This window comes from Cetorhinus maximus, chromosome 1 (genome assembly GCF_964194155.1).
Source record: "Cetorhinus maximus chromosome 1, sCetMax3.hap1.1, whole genome shotgun sequence".
Classification (NCBI taxonomy): Eukaryota; Metazoa; Chordata; class Chondrichthyes; order Lamniformes; family Cetorhinidae; genus Cetorhinus; species Cetorhinus maximus.
The window spans coordinates 94,546,170-94,573,851 of record NC_135879.1 but is presented as its reverse complement, the minus strand read 5'-3'; the positions used below and the strand labels follow the sequence as shown (position 1 = coordinate 94,573,851).

The window sequence follows — 27,682 nt, the reverse complement described above, 5'->3', positions numbered from 1 at the left end:
AATGGTAATGTCATTGAATGTCAAGGGCCGATGGTTAGATTCTCTCTTGTTGGCAATGGTCGTTGCCTGGCACTTGTGTGGCGTGAATGGTACTTGCCACTGTCAGCCCAAGCCTGGATATTGTCCAGGTCTTGCTGCATTTGGACAGTGACTGCTTCAGTATCTGAGGAGTCACAAATGGCGCTGAACATTGTGCAATCATCAGCGAACATCCCCACTTCTCACCCTATGATGAAGGGAAGGTCATTGATGAAGCAGCTGAAGATGGTTGGGCCCACTTGCAGTGATGTCCTGGAACTGAGATGATTGACCTCCAACAAGCACAACCATCTTCCTTTGTGCTGGGTATGACTCCAAGCAGTAGAGAGCTTTCCCTCTGATTCCCATTGACTCCAGTTTTGCTCGGGCTCTTTGATGTTACACTCGGCCAAGCGCTGCCTTGATGTCAAGGACAGTCACTCTCACCTCACCTCTGGAGTTCAGCTCTTTTGTCCATGTTTGGACCAAGGCTGTAATGAGGTCAGAAGCTGAGTGATCCTGGCGGAACCCAAACTGAGCGTCAGTGAGCAGGCTTTCGCTAAGCAAATGTGTGATAACTAGTTCAATTTAAAACATTTTGCTCAATTTGAGCTCCAGCATATAAATATACCCATATGCCATGAAGAGTGTGGTTTTTAAAAAAATCTTTCACAAGATGTGGGCGTCACTGGCTAGACCAGCATTTATTGTCCAATCACCCAACCCTAATTCCGCTCGAGAAGGTGGTGGTGAGCTGCATCCTTGAACCACTGCAGTCCATGTGGTGTAGGTGTACCCACAGTGCTGTTCGGGAGGGAGTTCCAGGAATTTGACCCAGCACCAATGAAGGAACGGTGATATATTTCCAAGTCAGTATGGTGTGTGAATCATAGACACAATATATAAGGATTGTCATAAATTACAACACCGATTGATGATTGTCTTGCCTGAAAGCCACAGTGTATGTATAATATAAATTTATGATTAGTATGCCAAATTGCTGTGCTTCTCTGCACACCAACGTTAAGATATGTAATGATAAAATATGCAAATTTTGCTAACAATACACCAAGTGGATAGTTAAAAGCACTTTATGTATTTATTCTTCAATCAGTCTGCATTATCATTTATTACTCTGAAGCAAAGAACTTTTAAGTTTTTGATTATGAAGAGACAGATGTAGACAATTTAATACACTTCAGTGGATTTCAGAGGAGCAACTTACTTACAATTCTTTCTGTTCCTTTCTATAATTCTTTCTCTCTCTCTCTCCTTCTGCCCACCCCACCTCTGTCACCTGTATTTCTGTACACCTGCAAGTCAATATTATGTTAAGGAGCTTGTAACCTTGCTGATTAGCCTGTGGTCTTGCATGGCTAACAGTTTTTTCTTTTCAATTCTTTTTTTTCTTTTAATTCTTTTTTAATTAATTCTTTTCAACCTAATCTGAGAAAACCGAACGGTTGTACGTGGGTAAACTAGAAATGCTTAACATTGAAGGACACATGAGTCAGTGATAAGTGTCCAGGCGCATTCATTTTTGACAATGAGCTACCGCCATTCTATAGTATTTAGGAACATCAGAACAGAAGTAGGCCATTTAGCCTCTTGAACCTGCTCTGTCATTCAATGAATCAAGGCTGAACTACAACCTAACTCCACATATGTCTTTACCTCATATCCCTTCATACCTATCGTTAACAAAAATCTAAAAATCTCTGTTTTAAGGGTCTAGTATTAATTGCTGTTTGCAGAAGAGTTCCAATCTTCTACTCTTTGTGTGAACGAGTGTTTCCTAATTTGTATTAGAATAACTTGAAGTCCTTCATTATCATGATTCTATAGTTCTTGCAACTCTGTAATTTCCCTGTAAATTTGCTCCTCTGTCTTTCCCACTAGTTGGTGGTTTATAGAATACATCCTTAATGGTAGTTTAATGGTACCTCTGTTTCTTAACTCTAACCAAATAAATTCTGTCCTTGAACCATCCAGGACATCCTCTTTCTCCAGCACTGTAAAAGCCCCCTTACTCTGTACCATCACCCCTCCCCTATCTTTCCCTAATGTTCCTGAACACCTTGTATCCAGGAATATTTAGCACCCAGCCCCACCCTTTGTCAGTCAGGTCTCTATTATCGAGATAATGTGATTTTCCCATGTGGTTTTCTGCACCTGCAGCTCTCACCAAATTTATTGCCATGCTTTGTACATTTACATGCATGCTGTATGAAGCTGAGTTTGTTTTTCCCCAGAGATGGGGAGCTTGAGAGGGGATTTGATTGAGGTGTTCAAAATCACGAGGGGACTAGATAGAGTAGACAGAATAAACTTCCCATTGGTATAAGGGTCAAGAACCAGGAGACACCAAAATAAGGTGAATGTCAAAAGAACCAACGGTGACATGTGGAACAGCTTTTTGCACAGGGAATGGTTAGGATCTGGAATGCACTGTTTGAGAGTGTAGTGGAAGCAAATTCAATCATGGATTTCAAAAGAGAATTTGGATAAGCACATGAAGAGCAAAAATTTGTAGAGTTATACGGAAAGGGCAAGGGAGAGGGATTAGTTAAGTTGCTCTTGCGGAGAGCCAGGAAGAACATGACGAGCTGAATGGTTTCCTTCTGCACTCTGAATCACAGAATCGCAGAAGGAGGCCATTTGGCCTATTGTGTCTACACCGGATCTCTGAATGAGCAACTCACCTAGTACCACTCCTCAGCCTTCTCCCCATAAACTTGCACATTCTTGCTTTTCACATAACAGCCCAATTCCCTCTTGAATGCTTCAATTGAACCTACCTCCACCACACTCACAGGCAGTGCGTCCCAAACCCTAACCGCTTGTGCGTTTTTAAAAAAAAATTTCTCCTCATATCACTTTTTTGCTTCTTTTACTTATTACTTCAAATATGTGCCCTCTCATTCTCAAACCTTTCACAAGTGGGAACATCTTCTCCCTATGTACTCTGCCCTCATGATATTTAATACCTTTATCAAATCTCCTCTCAACCTTATTTTCACTAAGGAAACCAGTCCTAACTCCAGTCTATCTTCATAATTGAAGTTGCACATCTCTGGAACCATTCTCGTGAATCTTCTTCACCCTCTCTAATGCTTTCACATTCTTCCATTATGAAACTCGAATACTTACCCCTGAGGTCGGAATCTCCAGTTCCCAGTGGGCCTTGGGCCTTCTGCATGTGCGCTGGCCAGGACATGGCCGCACATGCGCAGTTGGTGTCTTTTACCGTCTTTAGGCTCGGAACTGGCCCTTTGTGCCTGCACAGGAGCAAAGAAGTAAAAATGGCATGAAATGTAGGTCAGATGACCTGAATCTGAGCGGCATTACCGAGGAAGGTGCCCCAGGGAGGGGGACAGGGAGAGATCCCAGAAGAAAGTCGCAAACAGAGATAAAGACAGGGATCAAAGGGAGGTCTCTGAAGTCAAGTTGAAAGAAAGGAGCAGAGCAATAAGCCCGAGTTAAAAAGAGAGTTGCAAGGAGCAGGCTTGAAGTGAAGTGGGCTTGAGAGAAGCCCTGAAGATCCGAGGAGGCGGCTGAAGTTTGATGACCCCTTACTGCGAACTTTGTGGAGCAGTGGTGTTCTGCGTGGCGTGGCCAAGGATCTGAAATCGTGCTTGGAATGTGAAGCTTGTGTACTTGGAGATCCAGGGGAAAATGAATCTCAGAAGGCGAGATCGAAACCCTGGAGGTGGATCCTTGTTGAAGCTGCCTGAGTGGGAGCAACGTTGGAGAGAGTTCCAAGGCGAGATCTTCAAATTTTGGAAACCAAATGTTCAAATGGAGATTGGAAACCCTCGTGAGTAAGACAATTTCTGTGATAATGGTTGGCTCACAATGTGACAAATGTCTGGGTGGATTGTTGAGAAATCCATGGAATCTGTTTTGGTCGCATCTGTCATTTACTTTGGAGTGCGGTGTGTCTGACCACAGTTTGCCTGTTAATTCACATGTACCTCCTACTTACCATGAATATTAAAGTATAAGATAGATATTGTAAATTGTTTTATCTTTCTGAATTTTCATATGTCTGTAAAGATATTGCTGGGATAAAAGATAGTGTGAGTTTGAATCATTTTCTTGTGTTCGTATTGAGATTTTTCCAACCTTTTTGTCTGGTGTAATATAGTTCACTTTTTTCCCTTATTTAATAAATATTTTGTTCTTTGTGTGAAAAGTTCATCAGACTCCTATGAATTTGTTCAGTAATTTTCCTCCACAGTTTTTGAAAAAAAAAGTTAGGATCTATCAAGCCAGGTTTCATTATGCGATCTGACTTGCCCAGTGTTAACATCAGCTGGGATCGTAACACTTCCTAAAGTGCAGTGGCTAGAACTAGATGCAAAACTCTAGCTGAGTCTGAGCTAATTCAACATAACCTTTAAGATAAAGGCAAAATACTGTAGATGCTGGAAATCTGAAACAAAATTAAAAAAAGGCTGGAAAAGCTCATCAGGTCTGACAGCATCTATGGATAGAAAGACAGAGTTAATGTTTTGAGTCCGTATGACTCTTCTACTGAATACTGGGTTCGAAACGTTAACTCTGTCTTTCTCTCCACAGATGCCGTCAGACCTGCTGAGTTTTTCCAGCATTTTTTGTTTTTGTTTCAACATAACCTCCTTGCTCTTGTACTCGATGCCCCTGTTAATAAAACCCAGGGTACTGTATGCTTTATTAACTGTTCTCTCAACCTGTCCTGCCACGTTCAATGATTTATGCGCAAATACACCTAAGTCCCTCTGCTCCTCCACCCCCTTTTAGAGTTGTACCCATTATTTCATATTGTCTCTTCATGTTCTTCCTACCAAAATGAATCACCTCACACTTCTCTGCATTGAACTTCATCTGCAGCCTGTCTGCCCATTCCACCAACTTGTCAGTGCCCTTTTGAAGTTGTACACTGTCCTCCTCATAGTTCACAATGCTTCCAAGTTTTGTATCATCCGCAAGCTTTGAAATTGTGCCCTGTACACCGAGGTCTAGGTCGTGAATATATATCAAGAAGAGTAAGGGTCCCAATACTGATCCCTGGGGAACTCCACTACAAATCTTCCTCCAGCATAAAAAACATTTTTTTAATTCATTCATGGGATGTGGTCGTCACTGGTTAGGCCAGCATTTATTGCCCATCCCTAATTGCCCTTTTAGAGGGCAACCACATTGCTGTGGGACTGGACCGGGTAAAGACAGCAGATTTCCATCCCTAAAGGACATTAGTGAATCAGATAGGTTTTTACCATGGTTTCATGGTCATCAGCAGACTTTTAATTCCAGATTTTTATTGAATTCAAATTCCACATCTGCCGTGGTGGGATTCGAACCCAGGTCCCCAGAGCATTACCCCTGGGTCTCTGGATTGCTAGTGCAGTGACAATAGCACAATGCCACTGCCTCCTCACTCCATTAACCATTACTCTTTATTTCCTGTCACTCAGCCAATTCCGTATCCATGTTGCTACTGTCCCTTTAATTCCACGACTCCACGAGCTATAACTTTGCTCACAAGTCTGTTGTGCGGCACTGTATCAAACGTCTTTTGGAAGTCCATGTACACCACATAAACAGCATTGCCCTCATCAATGCTTAACCTTTTCAAAAAACTCCAAGTTAGTTAAACATGATTTCCCCTTAAAAAATCCATGCTGGCTTTCCTTAATAAACTTGCATTTGTCCATGTGACTATTAATTTTGTCTGATTATTGTTTCTAGAAGTTTGCCCACTGCCTAAGAACTGGCTGTAGTTGCTGGGCTTATCTTTACACTTTTTTGAACAGGGGTGTAATTGCTGAAAAACAAGACATGTTGAAGCTTTTCATCTTGCATTCATCAGGACACTTCAAGAATACCAATATAAGGGGAACAATTTATGCTAATTGGTAGAGGCATTGCCATGGAGAATGGACCAGTGATGGTGATTAGCAGTTAACTGCCATGCATTGTTTGAAATTTAAACCAGGCAACTTGACTCTAATTGGTTGTGGCATTGCCCTGAGGAATGAGTCAGCGAATGGTTGTCACTTATTTTGTTTAGCTGAAACTGGCGCAATGCTTGTACATGTTCTTTCTGCCTGCAAAGAACAGGACCCGGTGTATTAATATGCGTAGCTTCGAGTTCACACAAATGCGCCACACTGCGAGCCCAACTGACAATCATAAATTGGCTGTCAACATAATTCTTCACACACTGAGGATCATTTAGCAAATGTTGTCCAATTGCAGAATCACATCTAATGTTGGACGCTGTTTTGAGTTTTGCAAGCACGAGCTGGTTGGGTACAGTCTGTACTGTGCCCGGTGTGAACAGCGGCTGGGGCATGATGTTTAATACAATCCACCAGTCTTTGGGACGTATGGCCTACATACCTAGCATTACACTGGCATTAAAATTCTACCACATTACTCATTTGTGTGATAGGCAGACCATCTTCTTGGCTTGATGGCACCATACTGTTAGTGGTGAGTGCCACTCAAATTGCTACTGCATAGTAGCAGCGTGAAACAGCTAGCTTTATATGTTGTTCAAATTTTTGAGATACCTTGACCTTCCAGGGTAATCTGAAGTAGACTAGGCACTTTTCAGGGTTGGAAGTGACAGCCTTAGGCCTGTTCATGAGTTTGCATGATACACAGCGCAAAATGATCTGATCAGGGTAGCCATTATCCCACAGGATGCCTTTGATGCGCCCTATTTCAGCATCAAGCTTGCATGGTGAGCAAATGGCTCAGGAACTATTTACAAGGTTGCCAATAAGCCCATCTTGGAACTGTAAGAATCTTAATGCGTATTTTGACCAGTGAAGGTAGGTTTTTGGTAGATCGTGGTAGAGAACCCCCTGCCAGATTTCTCAACTAGTACATCAAGGAAGGGGTGTAATGTTTGCAAATCTCCAGACCTCTGGGACCACCCCTGAGCCTAAGGAAGTCTGAAAAATTATAGCCAGTGCATCTGCAATTTCCACACTCACTTCCCTCAGTACCCTTGGATGAATCTCATCCAGTCCCGGTGCATTATTGACTTTAAGTACAGATAATCTATCCAATACCACCACCCTTTCAATTTTAAATCCATCTATTTTCAAAATTATTTCACCTTCTACCATGGTCTGGGTCACATCTTCTTCCTTTATGTAAAGCTAAGCCCCCTGCCTCCATGTGTAAATCTCCTTTTTGGTCCCTAATAAGCCCTACTTCTCCTTTTCCCACCACCTAACTATTTATGTGCCTACAGAAGACTTCAGGATTTCCTTTTTGTGCTATCTGCTAGTTTCTTTTCATAACCCCTCTTTGCTTCTCTTATTTGCTTCTTCACCGCTCCACTGAACCTTCTGAATTTAGCTTGGTTTTCAGTTGTATTTTCTACCTGACACCTGTCATAAGCATACTTTTTCTTCTTTATCTTATTTTCTATCTTCTTTGACATCCAAGGAGTTCTGGATGTATTTGCCCTACTCTTTCCCTTTTGAGGGAATCTACCTTGACTGTGCCTGAATCATCTCTTCTTTTAAGGTAGCCCACTGATTAGCTACAGTTTTTCCTGCCAGCCTTTGACTCCAATTTATTTGGCCCAGATCCATTCTTATCCCATTGAAGTTGGCTTTCCCCTAGTTATTTCTTTTTTACTCTGGACTGTTCTTTGTCCTTTTCCATAGTCAGCCTCAAACGTCTGATACGATGATCACTGTCCCCTAAATGTTCTCCTCATGACACTTCATCTACTTGGCCTATCTTACTTCCAAGAAACAGGCATGGCAGTGCCTCCTTCCTCATCGGACTGGAAACATACAGCTGAGGAAGATTTTCCTGAATAAGCCCTCGGAGCTTTTGCCCATCTCCGCCCTTTCCATTACTACTATCCCAATCAATATTTGGATAATTAAAGTCTGCCATTATAAGTACAATTTTTGCACCTTTCTGGTAATACCTTTGCAAACTTGATCCTCTACATCCTTCCCATTAATTGGTGGCCTTTTGACCACACCGAACAATGTAATTGCACCTTTTTTGTCCCTGAGTTCTAGCCAACTAGATTCTGTACTTGATCTCCCTGGGACATCCTCATTCTCCAGGATTGCAACATGCTGTGTTGTAGCTATTTTTATGATTCTGTGGCTCTCATGCTACTCCTGGAAGATCTATCTTGAATTTTTTTAGACTGCTCCCTCATCCTTGACTCCTCAACTAGTGGAAATAGTTTCTCCCTATCTATCCTATCAGTTTCCCTTAAAATCTTAAAAATTTAAATCAGGTCACCCTTAATCTTCTAAATTCCAGGGAATACAACCCTAGTTTGTTTAATCTATCCTCATGGCTTAGCCTTGCAGTTCAGTTGTCATTCTAGTAAAACTACATTGCACTCTCTCCAAGGCCAATACTACCCTTCCTAAGGTGTGGTGACCATAACTGTTCATTGTACTCCAGATGTTGCTAACCAGGGATTTGTCTAGCTGAAGCATGACTTTTACCCCCTTGTCCTTTAGATGTAAAGGCCTGCATTCCATCAGCCTTTTTGATTATTTTCCGTACCTGTCTGACATTTTAATGATCTATGTACCTGGACCCTCAAGCCCCTTTGGATCTCCACTGTTTTTACCATTTAGAAAATTCCCTATTCTATCATTTTTAGGTTCAAAGTGGACAACCTCACATCTGTCTACATTGAAATTCATTTGCCTCGTTTTTGCCCATTCACTTAATCTATCAATATTTTGTTATGGTTTTCTGCTTATAATGGCACCTTTTTTTTTTGTGTCATCAGCAAATTTGGATATGTTGCTTTCTGTCCCATTGATAACCTATTGAACAAGTTACAGCATAAATGGAACAAAGAGAAGAAAATATATACCTGAAAATAAGTTAATGCTAATGGAGGCTTTAAAAATGTATTTTTTCTTGATACCTCCATTCAGCCTACCCTTGCTATGAAAAGGAAGGCTGGCGTGCATCATAATCCTAGGCCCCTACTAGTTAGTGTTGTTGTTTAACCAACTTTGAGGTGCTATTCTTTGAGGTTTCCTTTCCTTTTGGGAGCTTGTTATGACCTGGATGGGAGGAGTGAGCAGTTGATCTAGCCTCTCTATACCACAGGTCGTACCATTAGTTTAAAAATTTAATTTGCTCACCAAAGTGGCCAATTGGTTACCTTCACTACTGGTACCCAGAATAAAAAGATTTTAACCAGGCTTCTTTTAATAAACAATAAACTTCTTAGTTTATTATAAAACCAGTGTTGCCAAGTAGAAAAGCAAAGCTTATCAACATGCAGTGTGGAATGTGAAATTATATTAATGACTCTTTCGAGATACCCTAAGAGTCTCTCTCTCTCACACAAAACACACGCAAACACACACACAAAACAATGAAATAAAAATAGAAATGGAGGAATCTGGCCGAAGCTATTAAGTCAGTGATCCAAAGGCAAAGGATAGATGGTGGAGTTCTTGAAATGGCACCGGGGTTATATGGTTGGTGTCTCAGCATTGATCCGCAAAACAATCAATGACTCTGGCACTGCTTTTTAGGCGGACTCATGGGTACTCTATCCCAGCATGTAGACCACCTCAGGAGCAGCTTACATTCACTTCTGGCTGTGGACAGGCTCTGGACTGCAAAAGGCTGCTGCCTTCTTTCTCAAGCAGTTGGTCTTTCTCTTCACAAAGCAACACCTAGACCCACTTTTAAAGCACAGTCTTCCAGGCATGTTTTTTCCCAGAGGCATAAAACCCATGTGACCCCCTTTGTACACAGTCCACCCGGCTCAAGAGTTTCACAGCTTTTTTCAACTGCTTAATTACCCTTTCTTGTAAAAGGATGCTTTTTCCAGGAATAGCAATCAGAATCCTGCATCTTGAATGTTTAAGGGACAGGTGTCTTCTAAAACACACATTCTCCCAGAATGCCCTTAGTCCTTGAAGATGAACCATTTTCTGTGATTACAGTGTTCGTGACACTTCTCGCCTTGGAGAATACAAAATGTAATAAAACTTAAACAAAAAGCACTAAAATGTGCCCACACTGTCATTCATTCACTTTTTATACAAAGCTGATGCAGTTACTCTTTGTATCATTTTAGCCTTTAGCAAATGTTAGGTAAAGTTAAATGCTAGACAAAGCATCAGCAATTACATTGCTTTTTTCCGCAATGTGGACAATCTTTAAATAAGGCTGTAATAATAAACTCCATTGAAATAGTCTGGTATTCTGGTTTTTAAATTTGTCCACAAAGGCTAAGGGGTTATGATCAGCATATACCAGTGTCTCCCTGTATCCGTGGCAGACATGTACATCAAAATATTTAAGAGCTAATAGAAATCCCAAGATTTTCTTCTCCATCGTAGAGTATCTTTTTTGGTGTTGATTCAGCTTTTTGGAAAAAAATGGGCCTTTCTATGTACAATTTATCTTGTAGCAGGACTGCGTCTACCCCCAGGTCGCTAGCACCAATTGCTACTTTGAAGGGTTTAGTGAAATTTAGAGCAGTCAATACTGGTTCATTAATCAAAATTGCTTTCAGCCTTTCAAAAGATGTTTGACACACTTATCTGCACTACCATGGCTTTCTTTAGCTTTGACAAGTCCATCAGTGGAGCAGCTATAGTACTGAAACTTGATACAAATTTTCAGTAAAACCCACACATCCCCAAAACTTCATGATCTCCTATTTAGTTTTAGGGACGGGAACTCCACCAATGCCTGTACTTTCACTGTTCTTGGCAACACTTGTCCTTGCCCTGCGATATGCCCTAGATAGGTTACTCGTGCTTTTGTGAATTCACTTTTGGCCAGGTTTATTACCAAATCAGCTGACTGTTTTTAATCAGGGCTTCTAGCTGTTCTAGGTTGTGTTTCCAAGCGTCATTATATATTAATGCATCTTCAAGATAAACCACGCAGTTAGGAACACCAGCCATCACTTGGTTTATTAGCCCCTGAAAAGTTGCTGGCGTAATTTTTAGCCCGAATAGCATCACTCAGCAATGGAAAAGACTGTCTAGTGTTACAAAAGGCTGATATTTCTTTAGCTCGGGGTGTTAAAGGAACCAGCCAATATCCCTTGAACAGATCTATTTTGGTAAGAAACATAGCACTGCCAACTCTGTCAATACAGCCTTCCAAGCGAGAAATTGGGTAGGAATCTGCTTTTGTTACTACATTGACCTTTATGTAGTCTATACAGAATCTGGTCAAACCATCTGGTTTAGGCTCTAACACAACAGGGGAACTCCAGCTGTTTTGGCTGGGTTAAGTGAGGTGATTAACAACATGTACCGGATCTCTGCTTTCCCCTGAGCCTGTTTCTCTGTTCTAAAGCGATAAGGATGCTGTTTTATTGGAGGGAATTCTCCTACATCGACATCAGTTATAGCTAAGGTTGTACACCCTGGTTTATCCATATAGATCCCTTTAAATTCTTTAAGTAATCTCACTAGTTCTTCTCATTGTCCTGCCTCTTAAGTATGAAAATATAGTGTTTAACTGTCCTAATATTTCGATGTTAGCTAACTGGGTAGTAGAAGGTTCAATTTGGGAACTGTCTAAGTCTCCTCCAGCCTCACTCGCACTGTCTCTTCAGTCCTCCGCTATGCTTACTACTTGACATACCTGCTGCATCTTATCTTCTCTCCCACCCGCCCGCCCAAATGGTATTGTTTCAACATATTGATATGACACAGCTGGTTCTTTTTCCTATGATCTGAGGTCTCTATCAAATAATATACTTCACCAGTCTTTCTAATCGCCTTGCATGGACCACTGAATTGTGCTTTCAGAGGTTCCCCCTGTAAAGGCAATAACACTAACACTTCATCCCCTGTTTGTAATGTTCGGATCATAGCTTGCTTATCATCCCATTCCTTCATTTTTATGAGAGAAACTTTAAGATGTTCTTGAGCCACTTTGCAGGTTCCCGTGACCTGTTCCTGGAATATGGATACGTAATCTAACATGGAAGATTCGTCCTTCTGCCCTAAAAACTTTTCTCTGATTAATTTCAGAGGACCTCTTACCTCATGTCCATAAATTAATTCAAAAGGGCTAAAACCAGTAGATTCAATCAGTGAATCTCGGGTAGCAGATAAAAGAAAATCCAGTCCTTTGTCCTAATCATGGGTTTGGTGGCATCTCTCTAAAGCTCCCTGTGTCTGTGAATGATATGCTGTGGACTTTAACTGTTTTAAACCCAAGCTACTCATTATGTTTTAAAAAGTTTTAGACAGAATTAGAACCTCAATCTTACTGGATCGCCACCAGTAATCCATATCGAGTAAAGTGGGCTAGCTTCTTTACTGCTACTTTAGCTGTAATGGTTCTTAAAGGGATGGCCTTTGAAAATTGAGTTGTCATATCCATAACAATAAGGATATGCTGGTATCCTGCTTTTGTTTTTGGTAACGTTCGCACACAATCTATTAACACCCTACTAAGCGGCTCTTCAAAAACTGGTATGAGAATTAAGGGTGCCAGTCTGATTGTATGTTGTGGCTTCCCCACCATCTGGCATGTATGCACATTTTACAAAACTGCACCGCGTCCTTAAGAAGACCTCGCCAGTAAAAATGCTGGTTTATCTGCTTCTGAGTTTTCCGTACCCCTACATGTCCTGCGATAGGAATTTCATGTGCTATCCTTAATATTTGGGTTGTACCACTACCTGATGTACAACTGTCCATTCTTCACCTGCAGGCCAGTGAGGAGGTCTCCATTTCCTCATTAGAATTCTGTTTTTAATATAACATTCTGGAACTTCCGCAGCTTCAGTTTGGGCTGATTCTGCTATCTTACTTAACTCCAGATTAGACACTCGACATAAGAAGATTTACTAAATATCTCTTTTGGATCGTTTAAGTCTTCAAAGAAAGTTTCAGCTAGCAAAACATTTATCTGTGGCATCACTTTGACTTCCGGTGATGGACTTTGCTTAGCTATTGCTTGGGTCATCATGCAGGAAGGAAAACTTTTTCCTGTAATTGCTCCATCTCTTTAACCTCATTTGGGCTTTCTGTAATTATGGGAGAAGCTACTACCTTTACTCTGGCTAAATGATTTCCCAGGAGTAAATGAACTCCTCCTACGGGTAACTTCTGAACAACCCCTACCATCACTGCCCCAGACATTAGGTCACACTCCAAGTGCACCCTGTACAAAGGTATGGCTATATACTCCATGCCAATACCATTTATTAAAACTTTGGCACGCTTTCTGGTGGAAATGTTATGCCTTTCCCCAGCAAAAGTGTTTGAGTGGCTCCCGTATCTCTCAATATGATTTGAGATTTAGCTGTCTCATTTGAGGGATAAGAGATTACATTCCCTCTCGATAAGAACTCTTTATAACTCCCATGTATCTCATTCACTTCTCCTGTGCTCACAGCAGGGTTTACTCTCGGCTTCACAGCTTAGTTAATGCTACAACTTGATCTGATGTATATTCAGTGAGGGCTCCTTTCCCTGAATCGCCCATACGTACCCCAATAAGTCCCATGAATTTCCCGTGCAACTTGCAGCAATCTGCACGAACGTGCCCCACTTTGTTACAATGGAAACACTTAGGCCTGCGAATATCGCTTCCACCCTCAGCACCTTCCTTTCTGGGCTGAAGACGAGTTTCTGGGGAGTTCCCAGCTGTCCCTTCTCTTCCCTGGCTACTTGCCTTCCTTTCACCTTTCTACCTTCTATGCTCCTCGGGTTTGTGGGGGTGACGGAAAAAGGGTTTAGATTCATGGACCAACTCGATCGTCAGTCATCTCCACCGCCTGTCCAGCTGTTGCGACCCTCTGGTCTTCAACATGGATTCTAACTGCTGGAGGAAGTGAAATTTTAAATTCTTCCAGGAGAATTATTTCCCTAAGAGCCTCATACGTTGTTTCTAACCATATATGATGGTCAAAATTTTTTTTGCTTTACCCTCTCAAATTCAGTAGAGGCCTGACCAGGCTGCTTCCTTGCATTTCAAAATCTCTGTCTGTACGCCTCAGGAACCAATTCATGCGCACTAAGAATAACCTTTTTTACTGCATCCACAGAAATCTCTTTTGAAAGTGATGCATAAACCTCATGGGCTCTACCCACCAACCTACTCTGTAAGAGCAATGTCCAGATTTCTTTTGGCCGCTTCGTTTGCTTAGCTACCTTTTCAAACAAAATAAAGAATTCCTCTATAATCCTTTCCTCAAACTTTAGGAGGGCTTGTACAAATTTAACATCTCCCCACTGGTCTTTGGATTGGAGGTGGTTTTCCATCATCATAACCTTCCTCAGCATTTGAGGCCTCTCTTTTTAATTCCAGCCTTTTAAGCTGGCATCCTCTTTCCCGTTCCTTCCCTCTTTCCTACATTGCTAACGTTTCTCTCTGGAGGTCAAGTTTTCACATTTCCAATTCGCTTTCTCTTTTCTAATTCAAATTTTTTCACCTCTTTTTCTTTTGCCACCAATTCAAGTTTTTACATTTGCAACTGAATCTTAGCCAATTCAATTGACTCACCCCCTGGAGAACGTGTTCTCTCTGGTATCCCTTCCAAATTTCAAATGCTGCACTATTACCTCAACCATGACCACTTTCCTCGCGCTTACGGTTAATTCTAGCTCCAACTTATATGCCAATTCCAATAATTTAGTCTTGGCTACCAGTCGGGGTTAAGTCTTCCATATCTGGAAAAATCTTAGCAAATTCCATTGCCATTTTGGTTCACTAATGTATAAGAAACCTGGTATCTGCCCTTTTATCCTTTTTTACCAATTATTAGCCCGTGTGCAAACACCCGTTGTCTGCCTTTCAAACCCTGTAAGAGCCCCCCAATCTATGTTATGAGCGGGATAGGAGGAGTGCGTAGTTGATCTAGTCACACTATTCCATAGGTCGTATACCATTAGTTTAAAATTTAATTTACTCACCAGTGTGGCCAATTGTTTACCTTCACTACTGGTACTCAGAATGAAAGAGACTTTAACCAGGCTTCTTTCAATAAACAACAAACTTCTTAGTTTATTATAAAACCAGTCTTGTCAAGTAAAAAGGCAAAGCTTATCAGCACTGTGAAATATGAAATTATACTGATTACACTTTTGAGATACTGTAAGTCTCTCATACACACAAAAACAATGAAATTAAAATAGAAATGGAGGAATTCAGCCAAAGGTTAAAAGTCAACGAATGGTTCAAAGGCAAGGGATAGACGGCCGCGTTCTTGAAATGGCGTCCGGGCTATATGTTTGGACTCGGCACTGATCCGCGAAACAATCAATGACTGGTTCTGCTTTTCAGGCAGACTCATGGAATACTCACAGGTACTCTATTCCAGCATGTGGACCATCTCAAGAGCAGCTTATATTCACTTCTGGCTGTGGACTGGCTCTGGATTGCTGTCTTCCTTCTCAAGCAGTTGGTCCTTCTCTTAAAGCAAAACCTAAAACCACTTTTAAAGCACAGTCTTCCAGGCATGTTTTTCTCCCAGAGTCATAAAACCCATGTGACCCCTCTTTGCACACTGTCCACCCGGCTCAAGAGGTTGAGATTACCCTTTCTTGTAAAAGGATGCTTTTTCCAGGAATAGCAATCAGAATCCTGCATATTAAACATTTAAGGGGCAGTGCCTTCTAAAACACATATTCTTCCAGAGTGTCCTAAGTCCTTGAAGATTAACCAGTTTCTGTGATTAGAGTGTTCATGACAGTCTATAAAAGAATTCACCACCTAGGATATCACGCCTTAAATCTTTGTTCTATCACATTATGATGCAGATCAATGTACCATGCCATTCAGCTCTTGACATTTCTTTCAAATGTTTCATGTTGGAATAGGGAAAAGAGCATAAGTTTCAGATGGGCCTTTTACTTTGTCCTAACCTCATAACCAGGTATGTGGACGAAAAGAGGTATTGTAACTTTTAGAAAAATGGAAAATGCAACCTCAGTGGTCCTGTTGAGCACTGGTGTCTGTTCAATTCTGTAGTGTAATGTAACAACAACAAAAAAGTCCACTGTATTTGTTCCCAGGAAGGCTCAACCTTTTTATTCCTATGTTGCTTCAAAATCTCATACTGTAATTATTTGCATCATTTTATGTGCAGCAAAGTGCTTGGATAGGTCAATTCATTTCTAGAACTCGCAATTGTGATATTTCGTGACATTAGCATTCCGTTTTTGTGCTAAGTATAAATATCAAATGGTGGGACATCCTGTGTACAGTTTTCATATGAAACTCCAGCTACCCCTTGAGCAAGCTTTTTGTTATTGCCACAGTGGTTACTTATGTCTACTTATGGTTCCTCTTCTGTCAATAGAGGCAGCCAGTCGTGCCATTGTCCAATTTCTGGAGATTAATCAAAGTGAAGAATCAAGTAGAGGCTGGATGCTTCTCACTACAATCAACTTGCTGGCATCTTCTGGACAGGTTAGTTGAAACCTAATCTTAAACAGGGTTGGATTATTCATCATTATGGCTGGACCTATCCAAGGTTGTTATATAAGTATAAATCTTGCAGAATTGTCTTCAAAGTTTGCTAAATCATAAATGTGTACAGTGTTCTGGTTTGGTTGACAAAACAGAAATGTTGTGGAGCCGGTTATATCTCCATGCTCTTTTATTCAACATCTGTTTTTAATATTGATAGTTGCAGACCCTGAGCATCCATTAGTCTGTTGAAACAGGTGCACACAAGGAATAACGTTGCTGGATTGACAGCTTTTTTCTTCAATCTAGTTTGTCAGTGGCTCTGTGTTTATTTACACAAGAAAAAGAGGCGTCATGTCCTTGTAGTTTCTGCTATTGATACTTTAAAGGTTTCGGTTGATTGACATTTCTATAGTGTTGTAGTAACATCAGTTTTTCAAAGAAAGTTATCAATGCCTTTTTTTAGGCTTGTCTACACGTGCCATTGTTACTGTAGGGTTCATTAGTTCTGTCCAGAATGTATACTGGGTGAATTGGCTATGAGTTGGCATGGAGGGTGTGAGGGGCCAGTGGGGGTGGGTGGAGGGGTATTGATTGGCAGAAGGTGTGAAGGGCAATGGGTTGGTATGGAGGGCATGAGGGACCATTTGGGGGTGGTCGGTGGGTATGGGTTGACATGGGTTGGTATGGATGAACCATAGGGAGTGAGGAGATGTGAGGGGTGAAGGCTAGAGGGCCTAATATTGAATAAAGTATCTGGGATTAAGTCCCCGAGAACTGGGGCAGGTCTTTAAACCAGCCTGCCTAGACACTTGGCGGCCTGTGTGGCCACCTTTGAACTGTTTCCAGCAGAGGCAGGCTTGACTCCTGCATGCACGCCCCAGAAAGAAAATTGTGTCTTTTGAGGTACATTTCTCGAGGCGGGTGACTCCCACTCCCACTACCCACCTCTTAACATGAAAATCCTGCCCATTAGATCTGTTTAAGTGAGAATGACTGCCCTGGACATCAAGGCAACATTTGACCAAGTATGGCATCAAGGAGCCCTAGCAAAGCTGGAGTCAATGGGAATCAGGGTGAACAGTCTCCACTGATTGGAGTTATATCTAGCACAACGGAAGATGGTTCAGGTTGTTGGAGGCCAGAGACCGCAGCCCTAGGACATTACTACAGGTGTTCCTCAGGGTAGTGTCCTAGGTCCAACCATCTCCAGCTGTTTCATCAGTGACCCTCCCTCCATCATAGGGCCAGAAGTGGGGATGTTTGCTGATGATTGCACAGTGTTCAGACTATTCATGACTTTCAAGATACTGAAGCAGTCCTTGTTCATATGCAGCAAAACCTGGACAACATTCAGGCTTGGGCTAATAAGTGACAAGTAGTGTTTGTGCCACGCAAGTGCCAGGCAATGATCAGCTCCAACAAGTAAGAAACTAACCATCTCCCCATGACATTCAATGGCATTACCACTGCTAAATCCCCCACCGTCAACATCCTGGGGATCGCCATTAACCAGAAACAGAACTGGACCAGCCATATAAATACTGTGGCTATAAGAGCAGGTCAGAGGCTGGGAGTTCTGTGGTGACTAACTCACCACCTGACTTCCCGATGCCTGTCCACCATCTACAAGGCACAAGTCAGGAATGTGATGGAATACTCTCCACTTGCCTGGATGAATGCAGCTCCAACAATACTCAAGCTCAACACAATCCAAGACAAAGCAGCAAACGTGATTGCCACCCCATCCATCACCTTAAACATTTACTCCCTTCACCACCGATGCACAGTGGCAGCAATGTGTATTCTATGCACGATGCTCTGCAGCAACTCACCAAGACTCCTTCACCAGCACCTTCCAAACCTGCTGCCTCTATCAGCTAGAAGGACAAGGATGGCAGACGCAAGGTAACACCGCCACCTGCAAGTTCCCCTCCAAGCTGCACACAGGCCTGACTTAAATATCACAGTTTCTTCACTGTCACTGGGTCAGAATTCTGGAACTCCCGAACAGCACTCTGGGTGTACCTACACCACATGGACTGCAGAGATTCAAGAAGGCGATTTGGGGAATTAGGGATGAGCAATATATGCTGGCCTTGGCAGTGATGCTCATATCCCATGAAATAATAAAAAAGGTGTAGGGGGAACAAAGTGAACTTTACATACCAGGGGACAGTAATTCTAAAGGGTTCTAAAATTTTCAGTGAATTAAAATTTGAGGCATATAGATGAGTTAAGTAAAAACTTTTACCTTAACCCCCCTATAAAATAACATGATGTCAGCATTAGGAAACAGCTTATTGGTGAGTAGCTGGTAAGTCTTAAGCTTAATATTCCTAATAAATAGAAGTATAGCAGGGCATTTTAGTTCAGTGGAGCGCACATCCTTTTCTGTTTGGGAATTCCAGGACACTTGTCTTGTCCTGAATAACCACATGTGCAGGAAGTGCCTTTAGCTGGAGCAGTTTGAGTTCTCAGTTTCAGAGCTTTAGGAATAGCTGGCATCACTGCAACGCAGCTGTGACTCTGAGACTTTATAGATGTGGTCACCCTGCGGCTTGAGGTATGCAGGCAGAGAGAATGGGTGACCATCAGGCAGTCAAGGTGGACCAAGCAGGCAAAGCAGACGTTCCTTGAGTTTACCCCTCTCTGCAACCAGAGAGAGTACTGATGAGAATAATCGTTCCCCTGGGGAGTGCAGCCAGAGCCAAATCCATGGCACCCAAGCTGACTTAGCTGTACAAGGGAGTAGGAGGAAGATTGGGAAAGTAATCTGGGATTCAATAGTTAGGGAAACAGCTTCTGTTGCTGCAGACACAAATCCAAGATTGTCTTCTTGGTGCCAGGGTCAAGGATGTCACTGATTGGCTGCAGAGCACTCTGAGGGGGCAGGGTGACCTGCCAGTGATCTTGGTCCATATTGGGTGGGTGGTGGGGTGTGGGAGCCAGGATGTAACGTTAGAGAGAAAAAGCAAGGTGTACAAGAATTGGGAGTGACAGAGCCGCACTCATCCAGGCAAGTCAAGAGTATTCCATGACACTCCTGACTTGTGCCTTGTAGATACCACTAATGTAAGAAATAGTATAAGGTATTAGGAAAGGACAGTGGAAAAAGGAATGTAATAGGGTCTAAACTATGTTTACTGAGCATGGCTGTAACAAACTGAGTGTGGTAAATAAGATTGGTAAGCTGCAGGCACAGATAGCACATGGGAATATAATGTTGTGGCGATAACAGAGATCTGGCTCAAGTAAAGCTAGGACTGGACACTAAGTATTCCTGCATACAAGGTGGTCAGGCAAAATAGGTAAGGAAAGAATGGAGGAGGGGTAGCAGTATTGATTAAAGAGAACATTACATTGCTGTTGAGGGAGGATGTCAAGGACTGAAACTATTTGATTACAGCTAAGTAGCAATAGAGGTACCATTACACTACTAGGTATATTCTATAGGCCTCCTACTAGTGGGAAAGATATAGAGGAACAGTGTAAGGAAATTAAGGCGAGGTGCAAGAATTATAGAATAGTTATAATGGGGTGCTTTAATTATCCTGATATAGAGTGGAATAATTGTAGTGTAATGGAAAGTGAAGGGGGAGAGTTAATGAAGTGTTCAGGAAAATTTTCTAGATCAGCATTTTTCTGCCTTGAGGAAGGAGGCTTGCTGGATCTGATTCTTGGGAATGAGGTGAGTTAAGTGTCAGTAGGGGATGTCTAGGGGACAGTGATCACAGCCAACCTAAATCTTATGATACTATGGAAAAGGGCAAAGAACGCAATCCAGAATAAAAATAACTAATTGGGGAACTTATGTGGTGAGAATGGATCTGGTCCAGGAAAATTGGCATCAAACTTTGGTGGACAAAAGTTTAACTGAGCAATAGGCTGCCTTTAAAGAAGAGATAGGGTATAATTGAGGTACATTCCTATGAGGGTAAAAGATAAGGCAAACAAAGTCAGAGCTCCCTGGATGACAAAAGAGATCGAGGGTAAGATGGGGCATGTGACAGATGTCAGTTTAAAAATGCAAGTGAGAACCAGCCTGATTATGGAAAGTTTGGAGCGGAAGCAAAAAAAGAAATAAGACTAGCAAAGACAGTGTATGAGAAGATGAGGTAGGTAGCATAAAAGGAAACCCTTCTATAGACATATAAATGGTTAAAAAAAATGATAAAAGGAGGAGTTGGGGCCAAAGAGTGCTCAAAAAAGGGATTTACTTATGGAGGCAAAGGGTGTGGCTGAGGTACTAAATGAGTACTTTGTATCTGTCTTTACCAAAGAAGATGCTGCTGCCCAGGTTATACTGAAAGAGGAAGTAGTTGAGGTACTGGATGGGCAAAAATTTAATAAAGAGGAGATATTAGATAGGTTGGCTGAGTTTAAAAGTGCTAAGCCACCAGGACCAGATGAGATGTATCTGAGAATACTAAGGAAAGTAAAGGTGGAAATTGGAGAGGCACTGGTCATAATCTTACAATCCTCCTTTGATACAGGGGTGGTGCCAGATAATTACAAATGTTATGCCCTTGTTCAAATAAGGATTCAAGGTTAAGCACAGCAACTATAGGCCAGTCAGTTTAACATTGTTGGTGGGAAATCTTTTAGAAATGATAATCTGGGACAAAGTTAAGAGTCACTTGGGCAAATGCAGATTAATTAAGAAAAGCCAGCACAGATTTGTTAAAGCCAAATTGTGTTTAACTAAGTTGATTAATTTTTTTGATGAGGTAACAGAGAGGATAATATGATTGATGCAATGCACATGGACTTCCAAAAGGTTATTTGATGAAGTGCCACATAACAGACTTGTCAGCAAAGTTAAAACACATGGAATAAAAGGGACAGTAGCAGTGTGGATATAAAGTTGGCTGAGTGACAGGAAACAGAGTAATGGCGAACGGTTGTCCCTCAGACTGGAAGAGGGTATGTTGTGTGGTTTCCCAATGGCCAGTATTAGGACCACTGCTTTTCTTGATATAAATTACTGATCTAGACTTGGAATTGAGGTCTCCTCTCAAAATTTCAAAATTTGCAGATGACAAAACATGGAAGTGTTGTGAATTGTGAGGACGATAATGATAGACTTACATTATAAGAGGACATATGCTAGTGGAATGGGCAGACATGTGGCACATGAAATTTAATGCAATAAGTTTGAAGTGATACATTTTGGCAGGAGGAATGAGGAGAGGCAATATAAAATAAATGCTACAATTTTAAAGGTGGTGCAAGAGCAAGGGACCTGGGTGTATATGTGCACAAATCGTTAAAGGTGGCAGGGCAGATTGGGAAAGCGAGGTTAATAAAGCACACAGGATCCTGGGGTTTATAAGTAGGAGCATGGTGTGCAAAAGCAAGGATGTTATGGTCAGCCTGCAAAAAGGATTGATGTGGTCTCAACGGCAGTATTGTGTGTTATTCTGGGCATCACACTTTTGGATGGATGTGAAGGCATTAGGGAGAGAGCAGAAAAGATTTATGAGAATGGTTCCAGGGATGAGGTGGTCCTTGTGAATAGATTGGAGAAGCTGGATGCTCTCCTGAGAGGGAAGGCGGATGAGTGGAGATTTGGTATCGGTATTCAAAATCATAAGGGGACTAGACAGAGTGGATTGGGAGAAATGTTTCCTGCTGGCAGTAGGTCGAGAACAATAGGACACTGACTTAAGGTAGTTGACAGAAGAAGCATAAGCAACATGACAAAAAATCATTTTTACACAGTGAATGCTTAGAATCTGGAATGCACTGCTTGACAATGTTCTGGAGGCATATTCATGCATGGTTTTCAAAAAAGAATTGGATAATGATCTGAATAGAATAGGGCTATGTGGCAATGGTGGATTTGTGCAATTAGTTGAGTTTGGAACAGACAGGCGTTTCTGCGGCCGTAGACGTGACTCCAGGATGGTATGTTGCCTCCCTGGTGCCAGGGTCAAGGATGTCACTGAACGACTGCAGGGCATTCGAAAGGGGGAAGGCAAACAGACAGAGATCGTGGTACATATTGGTACCAAAGACATAAGTAGAAAGAGGGATGAGATCCTGCAAGCAGAATTTAGAGAGCTAGGAAGCAGATTAAAAAACAGGACCTCAATGGTAGTAACCTCTGGATTACTTCCAGTGCCACATGCTAGTGAGTATAGAAATAGGTTAGTCCAGATGAATAGGTGGCTGGAGAGATGGTGCAGGAGGGGGGGGCTTTAGATTTCTGGGACATTAGGACCGTTTCTGGGGGTGGTGGGACCAGTACAAGGCAGATGGGTTGCACCTGAACTGGAACGGGACCTACATCCTTGCGGGGAGGTTTGCTAGTACTATTGGGGAGGGTTTAAACTAATTTGGCAGGGGGATGGGATCCTGAGAGGAGGTTCAGCAGGGGGAGATGCCACAGCCAAAATTAGAAGAGAGAGCAAATGAGTCTGGAAGGCATAGAAATTATAGGCCAGTTAAGGCACAAGGGAGTTTGGCAAGGTTGGATGGTATTTATTTTAATGCAAGGAGTCTGACGAATAAGGCAGATGAGTTGAGGGCACAAATTAACACATGGAAGTATGATGTTGTTGCTGTTGAGAGAGGGACAGGATTGGCAGCTCAATATTCTAGGATATAGGGTCTTCAGGTGAGACAGGGAAGGATGTAAAAGAGGAGGGGGTATTGCAATATTGATCAAGGGATCAATTACTGCAGTAAGGAGGGATGACATCTTAGAAGGCTCTTCAAATGAAGCCATATGAGTAGAACTTAAAAACTAAAAAGAAGCAATCATATTGCTGGGAGTGTACTATAGGCCCCCAAACAACCATAGAGAAATAGAAGAGCAAATATGTAGGCAAAGAGAAGTGTAAAAATAATAGGGTAGTAATAGTGGGGGATTTCAACTTCCCCAACATTAACTGGGTTACTCATAGTGTGATAGGTTTAGAGGGAGTGGAATTTTTAAAATGCATCCAGGAGAGCTTTTTAAATCAGTACGTAGAAGGTCCTAAAAGAGAGGTCCCGGACTTAATTTTAGGGAATGAAGCCAGGCAAGTGGTAGAGGTATCAGTAGGGGAACATTTTGCAGATAGTGATCATAACTCCATTAGATTCAAGGTTGTTATGGAAAAGGACAAGGATGGGCCAGAAATCTGAGTTCTAAATTAGGGGAAGGCCGATTTTAATAAGATCAGATATGTTTTGGCCAGAGTGGACTGAGAGCAGCTACTTTTAGGTAAATCTGCGTCAGAGCAGTGGGACTCATTCAAGAAGGAAATAGGGAGAGTACAGGGCCAACATATTCCAGTAAAGACAAAGGGTGGGACCAACAAATCCAGGGAACCCTGGATGTCGAGGGATGTGCAGGATTGGATAAAGAGAAGAAGGGAGGCTTATAGCAGATACCAAGGGCTCAAAACAACAGAAGCCCTAGAGGAGTACAGAATGTGTAGGGGGGAACTTAAAATGGAAATTAGGAGAGGAAAAAGGGGGCATGAAAAATCATTGGCAGGTAAAATAAAGGAAAATCCAAAGCCATTTTACAAGTACATTAAGAGCAAGAGGATAACTAGGGAAAGAGTAGGGCCCATTAAGGACCATAGTGGTAATTCGTGTGTGGAGCCGGGAGATGTAGGTAGGGTTCTAAATGAATACTTTGTGTCGGTGTTCACAAGTGAGGGGAACGACGTGAGTATGGAAATCAGGCATAGGACTGTGATATAATTAAAGAAATTAGCATAGAAAGGGAGGAAGTTCCGGCAGGCTTAAAAGTAGATAAATCTCCAGACCCGGATGAAATGTATCCCAGGCTGTTGAGTGAGGCAAGGGAGGAGATAGGGGCACTGGCAATAATTTTCAATACCTCTCTGACCACAGGAGAGGTGCCAGAGGACTGGAGAACAGCCAATGTGGTACAGTTATTCAAGAAGGGAGGAAGGGATAAACCAGGGAACTACAGGCCAGTCAATCTAACATCAGTGGTGGGGAAACTATTGGAAGCAATTTTGAGGGACAGAATTAATCTACACTTGGAGAGGCAGGGATTAACCAAGGACAGTCAGCATGGTTTTGTTAAGGGGAGGTCACATCTGACCAATTTGGTTGAATTTTTCGAAGAGGTGACCAGGTGTGTAGATGAGGGCAATGCATTTCATGTAGGCTACTTGGACTTCAGTAAGGTTTTTGATAAGGTCCGCATGGGAGACTGATAACGAAGGTAAGAGCCCATGGGATCGAAGGCAATTTGGCAAATTAGATCCAGAATTGGCTGAGTGGCAGGAAGCAGAGGGTGATGGTCGAGGGGTGTTTTTGTGACTGGATGCCTGTGTCCAGTGGGCTTCCATAGGGATCGGTGTTGGGTCGCTTGCTGTTTGTGGTATATATAAACGATTTAGACTTGAATGTAGGAGGGTTGGTCAGTAAATTCGTGGATGACATGAAAATTGGTGGTGTGGTAAATAGTAAGGAGGATAGCCTTAGATTACAGGAGGATATAGATGGGCTGGTCAGTCGCAAATGAAATTTAATCCAGCTAAGTGTGAGGTGATGCACTCAGGCAAGACAAACAAGGCACAGGAATACACGATGAATGGTAGGACCCTGGGAAGTACCAAGGATCAGAGGGACCTTGGTGTGCTTGTCCACCGGTCCCTTAAGGCAGTGGTACAGACAGATAAGGTGGTTAAGAAGGCATATGGGATACTTCCCTTTATTAGCTAAGGCATAGAATATAAGAGCAAGGAGGTTATGCTGGAACTGTATAAAACGCTGGTTAGGCCACAGCTAGAGTATTGCGTGCAGTTCTGGAATCTGCATTATAGGAAGAATGTGATTGCACTAGAGAGAGTGCAGGGGAGATTTACCGGGGCTGGAGAGTTTTAGTTATGAGGCGAGATTGGATAGGCTGGGGTTATTTTCCTTGGAGTAGAGGAGATTGAGGGGGGACATGATTGAGGCATATAAAATTATGAGGGGCATAGATAGTGTGGACAGGAAGAAATTTTTCCCCTTGGTGGAGGGATCGATAATCAGGGGGCTTAGATTTAAGGTAAGGGACAGGAGGTTTAGAGGGGATGTGAGGAAGAATTTTTTTTACTCAGAGAGTGGTGGGAATCTGGAACTCACTGCCTGAAAGGGTGGTAGAGGCAGAAACCCTCATAACGTTTAAGAAGTATTTGGATGTGCACTTGCAATGCCATGGCATATAAAGCTATGGGCCTAGTGCTGGAAAATGGGATTAGAATAGTTAGGTACTTGTTTGACCGGTGCAGACTCGATGGGCCGAAGGGCCTTTTTCTGTGCTGTAGACCTCTATGACTATGCTCTTGCCAGCATGGGCATGATGGGCTTCCTGTGCCATTCTATGATTCTATATTGGTCCAGAGTTGGCCAAAAAACCCATGGTAGTTCCAGAGTTGGCTAAGGAGTGAATGCAAGCATGTTGCTTTCCCTGTTGTTGGGTGAAGCATTTACCACTCAAAATCAATTTTTCTTTTTTAATAACATGGATGGTTTCCCTATACAAAATACTTACCTTATTTGGCTTTGCTACAATCAAAGCGATTAGTATGTTTGTGATTGTGCTTTCTACCTGCCATTTCATGGCAATACACACCAATTACAACTTGCAGAAATGTATGTACCAAAGTCTCCCCTTGTGATACTTGTGCATTTATATGTCTTCAGTCCCTCTGGTGCCAGGCCAAATTATCAAGAATTCGATTTGGCAAGGCTTTATTTGAATTTATTATGCTGCTTTATTCTCATTGGATAAAAATGCAGAGCTATAATTAAAATTGAGTGCACTTCTTTCCACCATGTGCAATGACATAAACAAAATGAATATACTTCATAGTTCACTTGACTTAAACAGAATACACTGTTAAAGATACCAAAACTGCACACAGTTTATCTAAGGAAGGTTAGAGACAGTGCAATGAGGGTTCATCAGACTGATTCCTGGGATGCAGGGATTGTTCTAGGAGGAGAGATTGAGTTGACTAGGTGTATATTGAATGAGAGGTGATCTCATTGAAACATATAGGGGAAAATTTCCCCCCCCGTTGCGGGGGGAAGTGCAAGAGCAGGCATGGGCAGGCGCACCTACGATTGGCGCCCCCAATTGGAAGCACGCTGCCATTTTATGTGGGCGGGCCAATTAAGGCCTGCCCAGCGTGACTTCCGCCAGAAAGTGCAATGTGCTCCCTATGTGGGCGCGGAGGGGATTCCCTCAGCTGGGAGTGTACTCTTTCGTGCATGTGCACAACAGAGCGCACAGATCTCCCTGAGGCAAAGTGCTGCCTCAGGGAGATCGGCTCCAAATTTAAAAGTGGTAAGCAAATGATAACATTTCCCTGACATGTCCCCTCATGTGACACTGTCGCATGAGTTGGGACATTTCCATCACTTTTACTGAAACCTTTATTAAATTTTTAAAAACCCTCATGAAACTTCACCCGCCCGTGGATGAGGCTTCATGTTTTTCTTGAGCTCACTGGGGCTCCCATCCTGCCCGCCAACCCTAAGGTTGGACGGGCAGGTCCATTAATGAGGTTAATTACTTTTCAAATGTCCTCAATAGGTCGTTGACAGGTCGGCGGGTGCGCAGCTGACTTGGCTGCCCCCCCACCGACCTGAAAATGGAAATGACGCATTCCGCCCGACGTCATCCCACGTCATTTTACACGTTGGCGAGCGGAAGATCCTCCCCATAAAATTCATAAGCTTGACAGTGTAGATGCTGGGTGGATGTTTCCCCTGGCTGGGCAGTATAAAACTAGGAGTTACAGTTTCATAATAAGGGTTTGTCCTTTTGGGACTGGGATGAGAAAAAAATACTTCACTCAAAGGATTGTGAACCTTTGGAATTCTGTATCCTAGAGAACTGTAGATGCATATTCAAGCCAGAGAACGATCAAGTTTTGGATACTAAGGGAATAAAGCGATATGGGAATAGCACGGGAAAGTGTAGCTGGGTAGATCAGCAATGCTCTTAGTAAATGGTGAAGCAGGCTCAGGGGGCCAAATGGTCTGTTCATGCTCCTCCTACTTATGTTCTTATATTCTAATACCTTTTTGCACCCTCTCCTACAACCAAGAGCAGAGCTTCTATTCTTTCAGTTTCCTGCCTTTCAACCCTCTTGCAGGACTTTGCTCCTTGACTGCTTCACACCGGATGCCTGTTTCATGCATTTGCAGCTCGCTGATGTGACTTTTTTTTTAACCCAAAATGTAATACCTCACATTTATAATTGGGAAATTAATTTCAACATAGATATGCCCC

The 27,682-nt window shown here is 42.4% G+C and overlaps 1 protein-coding gene across 1 annotated transcript in view; it reads left to right on the top strand.

Moving 5' to 3' along the window:
- wdfy3 (WD repeat and FYVE domain containing 3) overlaps positions 1-27,682 on the top strand; it is a 405,362-nt gene that overhangs the window by 89,368 nt on the left and 288,312 nt on the right. The window contains exon 4 of the mRNA XM_078543892.1: positions 16,313-16,422. Coding sequence (XP_078400018.1) covers positions 16,313-16,422 — 110 coding nt within the window. The remainder of the gene's footprint in view (positions 1-16,312; positions 16,423-27,682) is intronic.